The sequence below is a fragment of the Podarcis tiliguerta genome, assembly GCF_965153285.1.
Source record: "Podarcis tiliguerta genome assembly, chromosome: 14".
Taxonomy (NCBI): Eukaryota; Metazoa; Chordata; class Lepidosauria; order Squamata; family Lacertidae; genus Podarcis; species Podarcis tiliguerta.
The window spans coordinates 18,234,517-18,254,008 of record NC_139547.1 but is presented as its reverse complement, the minus strand read 5'-3'; the positions used below and the strand labels follow the sequence as shown (position 1 = coordinate 18,254,008).

Below are 19,492 nucleotides of genomic sequence, written 5' to 3'. Positions count from 1 at the left end.
GAACGTAATTTAAATCAATAAAGGTTTGGGAACGCAGAAACAAAATAATCAATTCTTGCACGGGGTGGGGTCACCTTATCTAAATTATATAATTTGGTTCTATGATTGATATTGGTAATTGTATTATAAATTGGTATTGTTATAATGAGGCTATTATTGGATTATAATTTAAAATAAAGGTTATTATATAAATAAAGAAGTCACATCATTTTGCACTCAGGGTGACGCCTGCTTCAACATCCCAAACAACGAAAGAGCCTTGTTCACCTCTTGAATGCATTTTCTTTTATTCTTTATGCATGGTAATCAAATTTCTGACATGCCAACCAGATATTTTCGGTTGCACCTTGAAGCCTTATTTTACAGAGTCTTGTGGTTCCTTAAATACTGTTTTAGAGCCAAAAAAACAGCAGTGGGGTTTTTGTGATACCACAAAAAAGACTTTTATGTTTTGAAAAAGCAACTGGAAAGTGCTTGTTTTTATTGCATCGTATTTGCTTACGAAAAAAGACACTGCCTTTCCAGCAACATGTTAAACAAAGCAAACCGAGCAGCAACATGATTCCAAAATGAAAAAGCAACAATGTAGCAGCAGCAGAGATGAAAATCATTGGTGCTTCCAGATAGGGACTTAATACTGCAAATGGGTCATTCAGATATATTTGATGTTGCAAGTAGGTCATTGGCAATAGTTTTTTTTAATGTGTTCCCCCCCCCCCCCAAGTTTCCAGTCTGGAGGAGCTAGTACAACCAAAGGGGGACAAAAATAAATCAGAACATTTGTGACATTAGAAGTTACAGGATTTCAATGGGAAGTTCTGGAATAGGCACTACAGTAATTGGAAATGAAGCTGTGTGATTGCCCTAAAACTTTAGCGGGTGCAAATGGTGTTAAGAGCAGGATAATATATGGCTGCCCCAATAGCAAAATAGAAAAATGTGACCCATGGAGTCAGGATTTTGAAACTGCACTAATATGTGGCCTGCAGCTCAAGATTCTAGAAATACCAAAGTGGAAAAAAATGCACAATAACTTGAACTGTGGAGTAAGGATTCTGAACAATGCAGAAAAAATGGTCCATCATTAAAGATTCTGAGAAACACATAAAACTGTGACTAACAAATTGGGTTTCCAAAAAAATGCAAAAAAGGTGACCCATGTGTCAAGATTCAGAGTGGTACAGATTGTGAACACAATATGGTCTGCTGGAATTGCATGCAGATGAGAAGAAACACACCACAAGAGAAGCAAATTTGCTGTATCCCTAAAAGCCTGCAAATAAATACTTGGTGGTGATAATGGGCAATACAGTGGTATTTTGGGTTACATACGCTTCAGGTTACAGACGCTGCTAACCCAGAAATAGTACCTTGGGTTAAGAACTTTGCTTCAGGATGAGAACAGAAATCGTGCTCCGGCGGCACGGCGGCAGCGGGAGGCCCCATTAGTTAAAGTGGTGCTTCAGGTTAAGAACAGACCTCCAGAACAAATTACCGTAAGTTCTTAACCCGAGGTACCACTGTAATTAACAGTAGCAGAACTGTAAGTAGTGCTAGGAGTAGTGCACAAGGAGTTCTGGCAAGCCAGTCTAAAGAACCAGAATCAATTATGGCATTCTCACAAGTGGAGAGGACAGGCAGAGCTCAGATAGGTTTATGAACAATTTTACTTAACTAATTGATTTTGTGCTTGGGAATTGTGGAAAACAAGTGACTGGGTCAGTTACTGCAAAGCCCATCCCTAATCACCCGCTGAAGACTCATTTGCTTTTACAGGTCTTTGTAAAGGCAGGGATAGGTAACCTTTACTCAGCCTGAGGGTCTCATTGTCCGATGGCCCCTTCTAGGGTCCACATGCCATGGCTGAGGAGATCATAAATGGAGCAACAGATGTGACTCCTACCTTTGTACATTAGATTACATTCCAGCCACACAAAAGCCAGAAGTTTCTGCACACCACTTTCTCCAGTTTCTCCAGCTTTGAGACAAGCTGTTTTATGAGCATTCATCTTGATTTGCTTGTGGGGAGATTAGTCAACATCATATCAAACAAATGTCATCTCACACTTTCTAGTACACATCGCCGTCTCTTTTCTTATCGCCCAAAGTCCTGTCTGTGCTGGGAAGTTGGTTTGTTTCGTAAGAGCTCTGCATTAGCTTGAATTGTGCAGCCCAAGTTTGCTGGGATGTGATTAAATCTCACCTGAGAATAATGATGGTATAGGTGTGCCCTCCATCCGGATGAGTGTGTGCTTCCAAATTGAATTCAAAATTAAGGCTACTGAATTCAAAATTAAGGATAATTGGTATGGCTTGAAATCAGAACAACATCTTTGGCAATACATTAATCTTTACCACTGATATTCGGCCCATTAATAACAATTTAAAATTTGACCAAATCTCAAGATCTCTCTTGATTTCATTCCATAATTTCACATAATTATCCTTGCATAAATTCAAATTTTTCACTGATAAATTCACCTCCAGATATTTAACTTTTTTCACAGAAACCAGGCCTGTCTTTTCTTGAAGGGTTTTTCTCCCTTCATAACCTTATATCTTCTGAGGCAGGTGCCATTCTGGATGCTGTGGCCTAAACCACTGAGCCTCTTGAACTTGCCAATCAAAAGGTCGGCAATTTGAATCCCAGCGATAGGGTAAGCTCCTGTTGCTCCGTCCCAGCTCCTGCTAACTTGGCAGTTCGAAAGCATGCCAATGCAAGTAGATAAATAGGTACCGCTGTGGCAGGAAGGTAAATGGTGTTTCTGTGCACTCTGGCTTCTGTCAAGGTGTCCCATTGCACCAGAAATGGTATAGTCATGCTGGCCACATAACCAGGAAAGCTGTCTGTGGACAAACACTGGCTTCCTTGGCCTGAAAGCGAGATAAGCGCCTCAACCCCATAGTCGCCTTTGACTGGACTCAACCATCCAGGGGTCAGTTACCTTTACTTTTTTACCTATTCTGGAACATGCCATGCTTAAAGTGGCCTGCTACATGTTGCCGAAAAAGAGGACAAAAGAGGGCATGATTTGAAATTATTATTAATTTGCATAGCCTAATTTATATGTTGAGATGCAGATTTAGAAATAATTACTGTCATTTAAACAGAAATACAACAGATTATAGCAGAGTGCAAAACAAGACTGTGCCCAGGTGACCTGGGTGCTGGCCTGCTCAGTCTACTGTTGTTGTTGTTTAGTCGTGTCCAACTCTTCGTGACCCCATGGACCAGAGCACGCCAGGCACTCCTGTCTTCCAGTCTACTGTTAGGTGCTGTTAACTGCTGATGGGCAACTTCTAGTCGCCTGCTCTCCCTTCTTAAGGTTCATAGGGTGGTGTCCAGTGCTAGTTCTCCTCAGAGTAAACCCACTGGAGTTAATGAACACCATGAAGGTAGGTGCACTCATTTCAATAAGTCCACTCTTGAGTAGAACTTAGCTGGACACACAACCTAATTTTTTTTAAACCAAAAGTGGTTCACAAACTTTCCCCACCATGGACAACGTGAAAATGGTTGAAGAACCCAGTGGACCACTTCACGATTTTCCTGCTTGTTGCAACAACTGTAATGCACTGTGCTAGATGCTGTGCGATTTTTGATTGCAATCTTATTGGTTCTCTTCTTCCTTGAATTGCAGTATGATTTGAATTCTGTAGAATTCATATTGTAAATGTTCTTTACAGACATGCCGGGGGTCACCTGAATGAAGTTTGTGAACCTCTGCTTGGAAACCCCTGGAACAGACAGCTCTTCAAACAGAAAACACCTTCAAACAGAGGCCTTCATATGCACTTTGTTTTTGTTTTTTATAATTTTTATTGGGGTTTTTTTATAATTTTATACATATAAAACATAACCATTTCAAACATTAAAATACAAGGTTCTTTTAACCTTCGGACCGCCTTCCCTCCCTCCATGGGTTTCATGTTTAAGTTAAAAATTGCTGCATCTTTTACCATTATCCATCTATTATATAACCATAACTACCATAAGTAAATCCACATTACAAGTATCATTACATCCCTGCCAAAGGTTTTAACTGTTTACAGTGGTCTTTTAAATAAATTACAAATTTACTCCAGTCTTTAAAAAATACATGATCTTCCTGGTTTCGGATCTTCCCCTTCATCGCCATCTCAGCATACTCCCACCAGTTTCATCTGCCATTCTTCTTATGTTGGTATTTCTCCTTCCTTCCATCTCTGGGCTAGTAGCATTCTCACTGCCGTCGTTGCATACATTAAAAGTCTTTTATCCTCTCTTGGTATGTCTTCACCTATTATTCCTAACGGAAAGGCTTCTGGTTTTTTAAAAAAACGAATGTATTTTTAAACATTTTCTTTAGTTCATTATATATCATTTCCCAGAAAGCCTTTACCAATGTACATGTCCACCACATCTGGTAAGAAGTACCCTCCTTCTCTTTACATTTCCAACACAATTTTGAACTTCTTTTGTACATTGTTACTCAATTTTACTCAGTATTAGATACCAATCATATGCACTTTGAAGACATGATGGGGTTCATCTTATCCCATATTGGGTTGTGTGTATAATAAATGGAAAATACTGGAGGTGAAATCTATATAGAAAGAATGAGCCCCACCTGGATTCTCCCACTACTCCAATGCAGGGGGGTCAATCTCACCACTAGTTCCTCTTGACAATTTTATTGTGAATAAAATTAGCCTGCTACATTGCTGTCATAGTCTGTTTTTTAATAGCTGGGGATCTGTGCACCTAGCAGCTCCCCTGAGTGAAACCCCTCCCGTTCATTAGGAATGGTATGATCCATGCAAATCACTCCTCCAGCTGCAGTGAGAAAGGGAGTCATTCTCCTTCTGGCTGAACAGAGAGAGGAAAGCAGCAAAGAGACAAGTCAGTGGTTGACAGATTGGGTGAGAACAGATCCACCAATGGTCCTCCGAATCCCTCTGCGTAGAAGTGCCAGCTTCACCCCAGACCACCAGTCTGGGGTGGAGGCACCCACTCCTTCGCCACTGAAAGTGGAAGCCAATGTGGTGGTCCTTGGAGCAGACAGCGTGGGAAAATCAGGTGAGTTCTGTCACTGGGAGAAAGTAAACGAAAGGTGAGCCAAACGATGGAAACCTGGAAACTTGATGCTGCGAAACACCCCCTCAAAGACAGAAACCCTCTATTTTGGGGACTTCTCAACTTGATCTTCATGCAAAACTTAAATTTAACATGTGGAGAGTTCTCTTTTGCCTTTCACAAAAGGTAGCTAGGGTGGAAATCAACTCAGCAATGTTTTGTGAGTTCGATATTTACAGTACACAAGAAAAGTTGCATGATCCACTATGATCCAGTTGTATGAGCCAATTGCTAACCTCTCGTCAGATTTGCTAAATGATATGAAGTGCAGAGGAAAGATTGCAGTATTTCACAGCTCACTCAAATGTCTTTTTAAAAATTATTTTTTGTTTCTTAACTCTTTCGCAGTATATATTTCCAGTGGACTTCTGTGCATGTTTGCTCAGAAGTACCGTAGATCCTGCTGATTTCAATGGGACTTACTCTCAAGTAGACGTACAAATGATTGCAGCCTTACTTTAAAGAAACTCAAATCTGAAGCATAATGATTGCATCCATACATGAAATATATTCTATAATTTGTCAATAGCTGCATCTTTTTTTCTGTGAGCTTTTGCATACTAACTTGGATGTTAATTGAGGCATTGCTAGCAAATGGCCTGTAGGCAAACAAAGTGACCATCTTGTCGTAGCTAAGCAGGCTTGAGTCTGGTTAATGCCTGGGTGGGTGACTGTGTGGGAATTATATTTATGTCACCTTGGGTTCTATGGTGGAAGAAAGGTGGAGCAGAAATGTAAGAAAGAAAGAAAAAACAACAGCCCAGTCATATGCTCCCCAAGTGTTACGGAACTCGGTATGAAGGAAATTCCACAAAAATTCAATTGAACTTAGAAATAAGGCTGCTATCCTGAATACAATTATTAGGGAGCAAGCTCCACAGAATGCAGTGAACTGGTGTGCATCTAACTCTAAACCAAACCATGGTTAAGTGCAAATGCACAAGTGTGAAGGTTCCCAGAAAGAAAATGGTGTGTGCTCCTTGCCCCGTTCTCCTCCTGCTGCATTTATGTGAGCGACGCCATAATTTGGCTTACTGTATCATTTGAGCCGTGATTCTTGATTTGTCTCCTCCAAACAGTGAGCTGCAAACGAATGAACAAACCTTAGCTATAAATGGTTTGTCTAGAATGAGACAAACCACAAGCTTGGGTTCAAATGGAAAGCTAAACCAAACCATGGCTTAGGCCCAGGTCGTATGGTGGCAACAATACCAGGAGAGGAGTTCAGCAGGTTCCAATTCTCCTCAAGTGTTCATGCTAAGTCATGGTTTGGCACAGCATTACATGCAAACCAGTTCAGTAGAACTAAACATGATTGGGATTGTTCTGTAATTATAGATGTTTACAGGGGTAGCGACCTACAAGTGTGCAAACATCTTTAATTGGAAACGGCCATTAGCACATGGTTATAAACCATGTGCAAAATTATGCTTTTGGCTCTGTAAAACTTAAGATTTTCTCCTCGGGGGGGGGGGGGATAGCTGTCAGATCAGCTACAAATCCAGCAAACTTAATTTTGATAACTTTCATATTTGCAGGTTTGAGTTTGTGTCTGGGGTGGGGTGGTTTTGTTTTGTTTTTCTGAGAATAGAACAAAGGTCCCCCCCCCCATCTCAATATCTGTCCTACATAACAGTTACAACTCCCACTCTTTTTCACAGCTTTGACAGTGCGCTTTCTCACTAGAAGGTTCATCGGGGAATATGGAGACATGGGTGAGTGTCATAATTGCATCATTGCACGGACAGATTTGTGCCTGTTAATTTCATGTCACCCTTGGGGAGGCTGGATGGTTGAAAAGAACAAGAAAAAAATCCCAATTGCAAAAATGGATGCTGTGCAAAGGGCTGGGTTGTTTCCTTCTGCCGTGAAACGTGGAGCAGGAAGGGATGGGTAGATCGGAATACCATCCAGTGAGGGGATTCTATGAAAAACCAGTGCCAGCATATGGGATTCTCAGGCAGCTGCCAGAGTCTGTCTCTGCGCTGATGCCTGCTTCTCCAAACCTGAAACCAGCCCTGGGACCTCCGTACTGTAGTGCATCTGCTTTGCATGCAGAAAGTGACAGATTCAATCTCCTGACACCTCTAGGTAGGGCTTGGACACCCTAGTCCAGGGGTCAGCAACCTTTTTCAGCCATGGGCTAGTCCACCATCCCTCAGACCATGTGGTGGGCCAGACTATGTTCGGGGGGGGGGGGAGAGAATGAACAAATTCCTATGCCCACAAATAACTCAGAGATGCTTTTTAAATAAAAGGACATATTCTACTCATGTAAAAACACACTGATTCCTGGACCGTCCGCGGGCCGGATTGAGAAGGCGATTGGGCCGCATCCAGCCCACTGGCCTTAGGTTGCCTACCCCTGCCCTAGTCTGCCAGTCAGTGTGGGCAGTACTGAGCTAGGTGGGCCAATAGGGGAACTTCCTATGACCTCATTTTAACACCACATGGTGGCTCCACATAGCACTATGCCTGGGCACTATGGAAAATTAAAATGGCAGCTTTAAGCTATCCGGCACTGGTTGTAGCACCATCAGCAGGGCCAGATAAGCCCATCCAGATCCACCAGGACCTGGAGGCTGCTTTCCCCGGGGCCTTTTCAGTCCTCCAGCTGGTCCAGATTCTTAGCCTTCTGCTCAGCTGCCACAAGGAGGCCACTTATAACTAACACTGCATAGTAGCTGCCCCACACAGTGCACCATTTTGTGTGCACAATCAAACCTTGGTTGTTGAACGTAATCCGTTCCGGAAGCCCATTCAGCTTCTGAAATGTTCGACAACCAAGGCACGGCTTCCGATTGGCTGCAAGAGCTTCCGGCACTCAAGTGGAAGCCGTGTCAGATGTTTGGCTTCCGAAAAGCGTCAGAAAACCGGAACACTTACTTCTGGGTTTTTGTCTTTCGGGAGCCGAAACGTTCCAAAATGGAGGTGTTTGGGAACTGAGGTTTGGCTGTGTAAAGTTGCCACTAAAGAGGAAGGAGAAATCTTGATTCATAGAATTGTTGAGTTAGAAGGTACCCTGAGGATTATCTCGCCCAACCGCCTGCAGTGCAGGAATATGCCGCTGTCCCATCCAGGGATTGAAACTGTATAAAACTTTTCAGTTCTCGTTTCTTGCTTTACGAGGCTGCCAGTTGCTAACACCTGGAGAGGTTGGAAAGGGAGTGGCAGAGGAGCAGACACACAGAGGGGAAGCGAGAGAACAGAACTATCGGGAGTGGCTTTTTGGCAAACCTGAACTGTATGCTTTTTCCCCACCCAGAGTCTATCTACACCCACACTTTGGCAGCGGAAGGCAGAGAGATCCTCTTCCACATCTGGGATTTCCCTTGCTCGCAGGTGAGGGGGTTATCCTACGCTATCACTGATCAGAAGGTTGGTGTTTCAAATCCCTGCAACGGGGTGAGCTCCCCTTGCTCTGTCCCAGCTCCTGCGAGCCTAGCAGTTTGAAAGCACGGCAGTGCAAGTAGATAAACAGGTACCGCTGTGGCGGGAAGGTAAACGGTGTTTCCGTGCGCTCTGGTTTCTGTCACAGTGTTCCGTTACACCAGAAGCAGTTTAGTCTTGCTGGCCACATGACCTGGAAAGCTGTCTGTGGACAAACACTGGCTCCCTCGACCTGAAAGCAAGATGAGTGCTGCAATCCCATAGTCACTTTTGACTGGACTTAACCATCCACACTATCACCTTCATTCGACTTCCAGTACTTATACTCCGCCTTTGAACAGCTATGACAAAAGGTTGACAAGAGATTCATGGGCAGTGCCATGATTGTGGAGGGTGGGGATTTTTTTTTTAATAAGAAAGTAAACTATTTAAAACAAATGCAAAGCGAGTTAAGAATATAAATATTCCCAGTTGATCTCAGTTAGTTCCCAAAGGTCTGGCAGACGATCAGTACCTTTAAATTACAAGCTTCGTGCCAAATTCCTCTGTGTGTGTGTGTGTGTGTGTGTGTAAAACTCCACTTTCTAAGGCCCCATCTGCCCTCTTATATCACTTTAAACAGCCGTGGCTTTTCATGAAGAATTCTGGGAACTCTTGTTTGTTAAAGGTGCTGAGAGTTCCCCTTCACGGAGCTACAATTCCCAGAGTGGTTTAGCAATCAATCCCTCTTCCCAGGAAGCTCGGGGAATTATTGCTCTACAAGGGGAATAGGAGTCTCCTCTTGACGAGAGTGCAGCAAGTTTAAAAGCTCTGTGAGAGACTGGTTTGCACAGGATTAGTCTCTTGAGAAGTACCTGACTACCGTAACTGGGAATTCTGGCCAATGGCGTTTGTTTCTTGACTTGAGCTGATATGGGATCTCAACCAAACGGAGGATGTAGATGATATGATTCTATGGTGCTCCTCTGAAAGACCGGCCTTGTTAATGTTATTTTATTGCATCTCCTGGGTTCTCAACTTATTTGTCATCTGATTAGATTAAATTTTGGTCACATGAGCTTCAGTCAATAAACTGAACAAATCTGCATATGTGAAAAACAATAATTGCGATGAAGAAGATATTATTATTATTTCTTTCATATTGGGTTGGGAGGGCTCAATATATTGCTGCAACTCCCATCAGTCCTGACCATTGGCAATCCTGCTTGAGGCTGAGTCCAACAGCATTGCAGAACTGAAGGTTCTCCAATCCAGCTTAGAAGATACATCTTTCCTTCTCTCTCCCTGCCAAGGGAATGCTTTATATTTGCAGACCAACTCTTTAATAAGGGCATTGCTTTTATCAATAAAAAACAGCAACCAATCAATAGACTAAACATGGGAACCCTTACATTTTCCTTCCTTTTCAGGAGCGGACAGATGAGAGCTCTTCTGAGGATAAGCGCATCCAGTGGGCCGATGGCTTTGTCTTGGTCTACAGCATCTGTGACCGAGCCAGCTTTAACAGTGTGCAACCCAAAATCCAGGTCATCAAGGCAGCCAAGGAAGGACCAGCCCAGGAGAAAGTGCCCATTGTCATTGTGGGCAACAAGCGAGACTTGCACCACCGGCGCACGGTCTCCAGCGAGGAGGGCAGGCTCCTGGCTCTCTCCTTAGACTGCGAGTTCTACGAGGTGTCAGCAGCAGAGGCCTACCATGGGGCCCTCGTGGTCTTCAACAGCCTGGCGGAACGCATCTGCGAGGCCAAACTGGCCGTGAAGAAGGGCACTGGTATCCGTAGCATCGTGAAGAGTGTGTCTGCTGTGTTTGCCCGGAAGAGAACAGACTCCATGTGAGACATGGTGGAAGATGGTCCACCAGGGCGAACAGGGCACTGCCCCACCAACCTCAGTCTGCCACCAGCCAGCTCCCGCCTGCCTGCCTGCCTTCTTACGTACGACCCATCAATACAGGCTCGGACTGTCAGTGGCTGTGGCGCCACCTACTGTTGGTCTCCTTGCCTTCTGCCCTACCAGTCCCAATGGGCACCCACCACCACTAGTGAGATGGACTGAGAATATGAGGAACACCATGGCATCCAGCCTTCACTGCCTGGAGTAGGGTATCTCATTCTTCTAACCCTGCTTCAGAGGCAGGAGTCTGCAGGGCAATGCGACTCAATAGGCAATAAAGTGATTCCTTGTGGTGTTGAAATACAAGAGGTGCCAGGCTGCCCTTAAGGGGGGGATGAACGTTCCCTTCCCCCTGAACTTCCACACAGTAGGAATTGGATCAGGGGCAGCTAGCTTCTTCCCCAAGACCCTTGATTTAAGCTGGGGCGGGGTCTGCATTTCAATCTCCTGTATTGATGCACGAGAGCTGCTATAAAACCTTGGTTTTAGCACAGGGCCATATCTCTAGACCAGCCTTTCTCAACCTTGGATTCCTAGATGTTGTTGGACTACAACTCCTATCATTCCTAGCCAGCATGGCCAGTGTTCAGGGATGATGGGGGAGGTAGTTCAAGAGCCCCTGAGAAACCAAGGTTGAGAAAAGGCTGTTTTGGATCAATGGCTGAAAGAGACAACTGTTGCATCCACACCATATTTTTAATTCATATTTAAAGTGTGCCCTCGCCCTGCAAAGAATACTGGGAACTGTAGTTTGTTTGGGGTATTGGGAATTGTAGCTTTTTGAGGGGTAAATGACAACTCCCATGATTATTTGGGTTTGGGCCATAAACATGCTTTAAATGTGTGGATGTGACCGTCCAACATCTTCATTTTACACCCCATGGCACAGATGGGAATTTCACTCAATGTATGGGATTGCAAATCTCATTGTCAGCTCTGGAATAGGAATAACACTGTACAGAGCTATCTTACACTGAGTCACCCACCTGGCCCAGTACACCCTAATTTGGCTTGCTGGCAACAACTCTTACAGAGGATTCCCCAGGTCTGCTACCCAAGAGCCTTTAACTGGAGAGGCCAGGGATTCAGGTGACTTCCGCACGGTCCCCTCTGGTGGTCCTTCCTCTGCACAGGTGGCCACCAACAGGCTTATCAGCGCTGCTGCAGGCCCCGGGGCAGGGGTTGGGTGTGCCCCGCCATTTTAATTTCCAGTCGTGCCCCTGAGCAACGTTATGGGGTATTGTGGGAAATTAAAACCCAGCTGCGGTCTCCAACACTGGTGGGGCTGCTTGGTGATGCTGGACCTGAACAGTAGAATCTGGGACTTTATTCATGCAAAGCATTCCCATCTCTTAAGCTCCGTGGAGGCTGAATGGGGCAAGCTTATATGGTATGATCTTAGCCTCTCCCTGTTCACGTTGGTGTCGAGTCCTCGCTCCTCCCGCCTTGGTAACAGCAGCTTGGAAGAAGCATACTGTCAGCTGCGTGTTCTGAGCAAGGAGGCAAGAATCTTTGCCAAGTCTTCCTCCAGCCTCCGGTTCTGTCTTGCTTGCTTTCGACTTGACTGCTTTACTGCTGAGCTACAGCGATGTGAGTAGGTGCCTGGAACTCCATGTCCTAATCAGCCACCCCTCCCTCCCGATCCGTTGGCTGGCAGCAGGCAGCTGCTGTTCTTAAGTGATGTACGGCACACGCCTGTGCAAAGGGAGACATGGCTTCCTTCCAGGGCCTTGTGTGGGTGTGGTAGGTCTTAAATAGCCCGATCCCAGAGAGGAGCTGGAGCTTGTCTTCTGCTGGAAAATTGTCCCCGGGGCTTCTAAGGAGCGATGGAAAGTGCAAGGAATTGGGAGCAGTCGACTCCTCTGGCTGAGAAAGGAGGTTGCAAGGAGATGATCTGCCCTTTCACCCTAGATGCACAGATTGGGTTGGGCAGTGGCTGTTCAGTGCAGAGGGAGAAGCACTCGATATGCGCTATTGAAAACAATCCTTTGCATGCAAAGGAAACCAATTCCCAGTTAGCAGCCTAGTGGAGAGAAGTTACAAGGTCTACCTGGAGTTGGTTTCTTTGGAATGAGATCGCGGTAAACATGGTGTTGAACTTCAGCTCCCAGCAGCTCCATGGCCGGTCATCAAGAACTGGAGCTTTTGTCCAGCAATACCTGGGGGGCGGGCAGGATTCTTCACTTCTGTTCTAGTGTTGCAGCCTACAACTGTTGTTTCCACAAAGCATAGCCACTTCCTGAATATATGTGTGTAATTTCAAGTCACTACCATGTGCTCCTCTTTCTACGGTGAGCTGAGAAGGCTGAGTGTGTAAATAAGACGGATGTGGCTGTTTCTAGACTCATTTCTGTGCTGGTACTTTGCTTTTGTGCACAAGGTAGTAAAATAAACACAGATGCACCTCTTGTTCAGGCAGTTTTGGGGTCATCTTTTGTTCTCAACAGGGTGAGGGAAAGGGAATATTCCTGGAGCCAGGTGACAAGGGGCAGGGCGGCTGTCATACGACCCAGAAAATGGGCAGAGAACAAGATGTTTATTTGTTTACTTGGATTTCTGTTTTTGTCCACGCTAGAAGGAATATGCTGTAGGGCAGAGATGGGGAACACTCTAGGTGTCTCTATCTGGCCCTTGAGATTCTCCCCCTCCTAAGCCCACACTCGATCACACCCTCCTTGGATGTTTTTGTACTCTGGTACATGCCTGGATGAGGGACACGGGTGGCGCTGTGGGTTAAACCACAGAGCCTAGGACTTGCCGATCAGAAGGTCGGCGGTTCGAATCCCTGCAACGGGGTGAGCTCCCGTTGCTCGGTCTCTGCTCCTGCCAACCTAGCAGTTTGAAAGCACGTCAAAGTGCAAGTAGATAAATAGGTACCGCTCTGGCGGGAAGCTAAACGGCGTTTCCGTGCGCTGCTCTGGTTCGCCAGAAGCGGCTTAGTCATGCTGGCCACATGACCCAGAAGCTGTACGCCGGCTCCCTCGGCCAATAAAGTGAGATGAGTGCCGCAACCCCAGAGTCGGTCACGACTAGACCTAATGGTCAGGGGTCCCTTTACCTTTACATGCCTGGATGAAAGATAAGAGAGGGTTGTGTGTAGTAATCAGCCTCCTACGTAATGGTAAAATGGTAACCCTGACATTTGGTGCTCCTCCCACTTTTGCCTCTGGCCCTGCCCACCACTGGCATGAGGCCCCTGGAAGGTTGCACGGAAGCTAAGGTGGCCCCAGGCTGAGAAAAGGCTCCCTGCTGTAGAATTAAACTACACGGGGGAGGGGAGCAGGAGGGACTCTTCACCAGCCTGACTCACCTCTGCCTCTTGGCCCCACTCTTCCCATGCTTCAGCTTCTGCCTCTGAATCTGGACTGCTCTCTAGCACGGACTCACCCCCGCTCACTAAGCCCTGTTGCCTCTTCAGCTTCTGACACCAACTCCTCCCAGTCTTCTTCTCCTCCTTCTTCCTCTGACCACTCATCGTCATCCCACCACCCATCCCCAGACTCTGAGCCTGCTTCCCTTGGGGGTTCCCTAGCTGGTTTCTCCCACCATTCCTCTGCGTCCAAGCAGTCCATCACACTGGCTCATCCATGTTGCACAAGTATACTGTAGTTCATTGGGAGGTATTGCACAACAACCCCCCCCCCCCAAGCTAATTGCAGTAAGGAAAGTGACAGGAAAATGCACTGGAACCTGTGAGATAATGCATGCTTTGACGCAATGGCACCTCCCCACAAACGAATCAGAATGAATGTTCAGTAAGTAGCCAACATTTGATCTCCCTCCAAGTGTATCAGGATGAATGCTCAATGACAACTCATCTAGAAGTGCCTTCCGTCTTCAACTCTGTCCCCTTCCCTTGCTGCAGAACTCCCAGAGATATGAGGTCTGCTTCTGCCACTGTGATTCCAGGCAGGAATGTTCCCTGTTTTGCCCGTTTGTTTTCATCAGCACCCGTCGCTTTGCTAAGGTGGCTGTTTATGTAGCTTTCCGCTTCTCCCTGGATAAACTGTTCTTTCCAGTCACTGACCACATACTAGGTGAGCCCTGGCTTAGATCAGAGCAAAGAAGACCTGCCAAGCACGTGTACACAAACACAACACACGCTTTGCTGCTGTAACAGTAAGTTTGTGCCAGATGCTGAAGATGCCCTTATTCAGAAATTAAAAATGGTTTTAGATGCAACATCACTTGTAGGTGGTTTCCAAAGCAAAGCAACGATATGCTGAGAGATCAAAACAAGCCAAATTATGTGATGCATCATTCTGTCAGCCCTTTAAAAGATGGCCCAGCACTCAAATCACTGTGAGTCAGAAGTAGGGACGGATGAAGCTGTCCATTCCAATTTTTTTCTTCTTCATTTTTCCACATCATATTCCTATATACAATCGTACCTTGGTTGATGAACGCCTTGCGGCTTGAATGTTTTGGGTCCCAAATGCCGCAAACTCGGAAGTGAGTGTTCTGTTTGCAAACATTCTTTGGAACCTGAACACCCGACACGGCTTCTGATTGGCTGCAGGACCTTCCTGCAGCCAATTGGAAGCCGCGCCTTGGTTTCTGAACGTTTTGGAAGTTGAACAGACTTCCGGAACAGATTCCGTTCAACTTCCGAGGTACCACTGTGTATGTGTGTGTGTGTGTGTATTCATTCTCTTGCATCTTTTGCTAATGATTTTTTTCTTTGTTTTCTTTATCTCACTCTCTCATTCTCTTTTTCCTTTATTTCTAGCATCTGTTTCTCTTCTTTGTTTATCTCCAATTTTACTCATTTATGGGAAATGTTTTAATAACAACAACAAATACCGGCCGTTTGACTTCCTTGGGCTGGGTGTGCTCACGATGCTCTCTTAGTGTCACATTTGTCCAGCTTTACAGGGGACAGTCTTCTGTTTTAAAGAGTCTTCTATTTGAAAGGCTGACCCACATACTGAACCATCGGAAGGGAGAAGAGGCAGCGCAGTGTGGGTGGTTCCCCCATACAGGGCACCGAGCTGAGGAGGCACAGACTGGAAGGCAAGAGGGAGGAGGGCATGAAAATAAATGTATATATTTGGGGAGGGGTGCCAAATTTTGTCCTTGCTCAAAGCAACACATTACCAAAGTCCACCTGAAGGAGCATCTCCACCCCCATTATTCAGCCCAGACACTGAGGTCCAGCTCCAAGGGCCTTCTGGTGGTTCCCTCAATGCGAGATGTGAGGTTACAGGGAACCAGGCAGAGGGCCTTTTTGGTGGTGGTGCCCGCCCTGTGGAACGCCCTCCCATTGGGCGTCAAGGAAATAAAAACTATCTGATTTTTAGAAGACATCTGAAGGCAGCCCTGTTTAGGGAAGTTTTAATGTTTGATGTTTTATCATGTTTTTAATACTCTGTTGGGAGCCACCCAGAGTGGCTGGGGAAGCCTAGCCAGATGGGCAGAGTATAAATAATAAATTATTATTATTACTGGAAGAGGGCCCCCAGAAGAGCCCATCAACTGTTATCAGCACATGAATGACAGTTAGGCACAGAGGTGACCGGATCACATTACTTCACTTACTCAGCTGCCCATCCAGATCCACTCTTGTTCAGAGTTTTGCATTACAGGAGTGGGGTGGTAGGTGGCCTCAACAGGCAGGAATTGAACAGGTGACTTTTCCTCTCATACACTAATAGGAAAAAGCTTTATCAGTCAGATTTCCATTTGTCACAAAGCCACAGAAGGCAGCAGCCTCCTACTAGGGGAAATATTGGTAGCCCCAGTGGAGACAGCTTTCTCACTTATCTCATGAAATCTGGGAGAAGCCAGTAATTAGATCAAGCAGAAACCTCACATAGTTGTCGGCAGTTATTATTTATTCCAGTTCGAGGGTTCCTTCCTTGCTGCTGCTGCCATCAAGTGACCTGCTGGCTCCAAAGGCTTAGATGCTAATTTCTCTGCCAGGACCATGCAAAGCACAAATCAGCCCTATTTATAGGCATGGAGACAGGAAAGTGCAACAGAGCAACTCAGAGATTCAAAAGCTGTATAACAGATTGGACAGAATGCACACAATGTTAGAATGTGTTACTTAAGAGTGTCCACTTACACATAACTAAAAGAAATGAGAATGGCAACAGTTCCGTGTACGATTTGCACGTGCTAAAGGGCGTGATACAAACTGAGAAATAAATACTATAAATAGGAAAAACAATACATCTCACCGTAGTCGGAAAACCAGCCACCAGGTAACTTCCTCCTTCAAGACTCCCCCAATCCCTTCCTATGTTTTTTTTATCCTTATTTGAATGTGTTCCCTATTTAAAGGGCAGTTTGGTCCAAGTCTAGGGATGCGGGTGGTACTGTGGGTTAAACCACAGAGCCTAGGACTTGCCGATCAGAAGGTTGGCAGTTCGAATCCCTGCGACTGGGAGAGCTCCCGTTGCTTGGCCCCTGCTCCTGCCCACCTAGCAGTTCGAAAGCACGTCAAAGTGCAAGTAGATAAATAGGTACTGCTCCGGTGGGAAGGTAAACGGCGTTTCCATGCACTGCTCTGGTTCACCAGAAGCGGCTTAGTCATGCTGGCCACATGACCCAGAAGCTGTACGCTGGCTCCCTCGGCCAATAAGGCGAGATGAGCGCCGCAACCACAGAGTCGGTCACGACTGGACCTAATGGTCAGGGGTCCCTTTACCTTTACCTTGGTCCAAGTCTGGTCTAAAGTACCCTTTAAATAGGGACGTTTTCGAATAAAGGATAGTGCTCTGAAAAATAGGATACATAGCTACCATACTAACCTGTTGGTATTCTTTTCTGGACTTTTGGGGAATGTACCACATACTTCCCTGAGTCCAACCATGAAATAATTTACCTGTACTAGACTATTTGCCTGGAAGTCTTACATAGATCGAGACTGGCATTTCTATGCCTTTCTTGGCAGCTTGATGTGCTGCAAATTTATGTCTGCCTGGGGGCTAATAGAACACTGAAAGAGGGCAATTAATAGTTTTTTTTAAAAGTGACAATCCTACTGGCTTTTAGATTTGTTCTCCCCCCCACCCGCTTCTTCTCCTACTCCAACGGGTTGCCAGAGTACAGCCCAGAGACATGCACTATATTTACCTTGGCATTCCCAAAGGCAGAGGCCACAGCATCTCCCATACATCAACCCTGTATACTGCCTGTTGTGTGGCATCTCTGCATTTCTGCTCATTACAGCAAGTGTGTGCATGTAGGGGAGCGGCAGGATAACAGTTAAAGAGAAATTCCAGCTGGCAAGGATTCATAAAGCTGGAGAAAGTGTAGAAAGTCTACAACAGGAACCTGTGGCCTCCCAGATGTTGCTTAACTACAATTCTCTTTTATAAATATTTTTATTAAATTTTACATAACAAATTTCAGTTTAAACACATCATTCACCATCACATTTAGGATTCTCAGAATCCCTTGACTTCCCACTGCCTTTCCCTGGTTTCCTCTTTTCCTTCAGCTTATCCTATTTTCTCTATCTTGTTAGAAATATTATTAACCATTTTTCCATTGTATTTTGTACCTTACAAGTATTACTCTAATCCTGCCAAAGTTTTTAGCTGTTTACAGTGTTCTCTTAAATACATTATAATTTCTTCCCATTCTTTCTTGAATTTCTTCTCTTCCTGGTCTCTGATTTTCCCAGTCAATTTTGCCATTTCGACATAGTCCATCATCTCCATCAGCCACTCCTCTCTGGCTGATGGAGATGATGGACTATGTCGAAATGGTATAGTTGCAAGTGTTATTTTCTGGTTTATTTACTTAACATTGGAGCATAAGCACTTAAAACCATTTTTTCACGATGGAAATTTCTTATAATAATAATAAATAATAAATTTTATTTATATCCCGCCCTCCCCAGCCGAAGCCGGGGTCAGGGCAGCTAACAACAATAAAATAATACAACATTCTAAAATCATTTCATTATAAAATTAATTCAAATCAAATTGATGGCAACCATTGGGCTAGAGTTCTGTGAAGATTGCCAAAGGAGGGAGTCAGGCTGTGCCTTGGCCAAAGGATTGGTGGAACAGCTCTGTCTTGCAGGCCCTGCGGAAAGATGTCAAGTCCCGCAGGGTCCTAGTCTCTTGTGTCAGAGCGTTCCACCAGATCGGAGCCACAGCCGAAAAAGCCCTGGCTCTGGTTGAGGCCAGCCTAACCTCTCTGTGGCCTGGGGACCTTCAAGATGTTTTTGTTTGAAGACCGTAAATTCCTCTGTGGGACATACCAGGAGAGGCGATTCCGTAGGCACGAGGGTCCTAGGCCGTATAGGGCTTTAAAGGTTAAAACCAACACTTTAAACCTGATCCTGTACTCCACCGGGAGCCAGTGCAGCTGGTATAGCACCGGGTGAATGTGATCTCGCAGCGAGGACCCCGTAAGGAGTTTCGCTGCAGCATTCTGCATCCGCTGGAGTTTCTGGGTCAGTCTCAAGGGCAGCCCCACATAGAGCGAGTTACAATAATCCAGTCTGGAGGTGACCGTCGTGTGGATCACAGTGGCTAGGTCAGGGCGAGAGAGATAAGGAGCCAACTGCTTAGCTTGGCGGAGATGGAAAATTGTCACCTTTGTTATAGCTGCCATCTGCGCCTCCATGGAAAGGGAGGTGTCGAAGATTACACCCAAACTCTTAATGGACGGTGCTGGCACTAATTGCGCCCCTGCAAGAGATGGCTCAGGCATGCTGCAGGCCCCGTGGTGTGACTCCCAGTACCCCCCCCCCCGCCTCACCTAGCTATGCCTCTGCCTTCATGCTCACCTGTGTGGATCTCCACTTTTCCCTCAGCTCCCTGAGCACTCCCCCCATTGCTCTTGCTCCCTACCATAGGAGCCAGCAGCTGGACTGTGGCTGGACGTATGCTGATGGTGGCGAGAGGAATGCAGCCCGCTTATGGAGAGGGGAAGAAATGGGGCTGGATGGTGGCTTTCTGGCTTTCTGCAGAGATTCAAAAGCTGCTTTTTAGGGCAATGAGCCTCCAAAGGCGGCTTCCACCATGCAGTCATAATACCCAGAGCAATCCAGACCCAGCAAAAAGTATTAACTCACTCGAAGATGATGGATTTCCCGGAGCTAGCCAACCTAACCAGAAGAGTCCGTTACCAG

General features: G+C 45.7%; 1 protein-coding gene across 1 annotated transcript; it reads left to right on the top strand.

Moving 5' to 3' along the window:
• The first annotated feature begins 4,828 nt into the window (after positions 1–4,828).
• LOC310663834 (ras-related and estrogen-regulated growth inhibitor-like protein) lies at positions 4,829–12,816 on the top strand. Its single transcript, XM_083412305.1, has 4 exons — positions 4,829–5,059; positions 6,778–6,831; positions 8,382–8,458; positions 9,916–12,816. Exons 1-4 carry the CDS (start codon positions 4,921–4,923, stop codon positions 10,339–10,341), a joined length of 696 nt encoding a protein of 231 aa, XP_083268431.1. The 5' UTR covers positions 4,829–4,920; the 3' UTR covers positions 10,342–12,816.
• Positions 12,817–19,492: the final 6,676 nt, after the last annotated feature.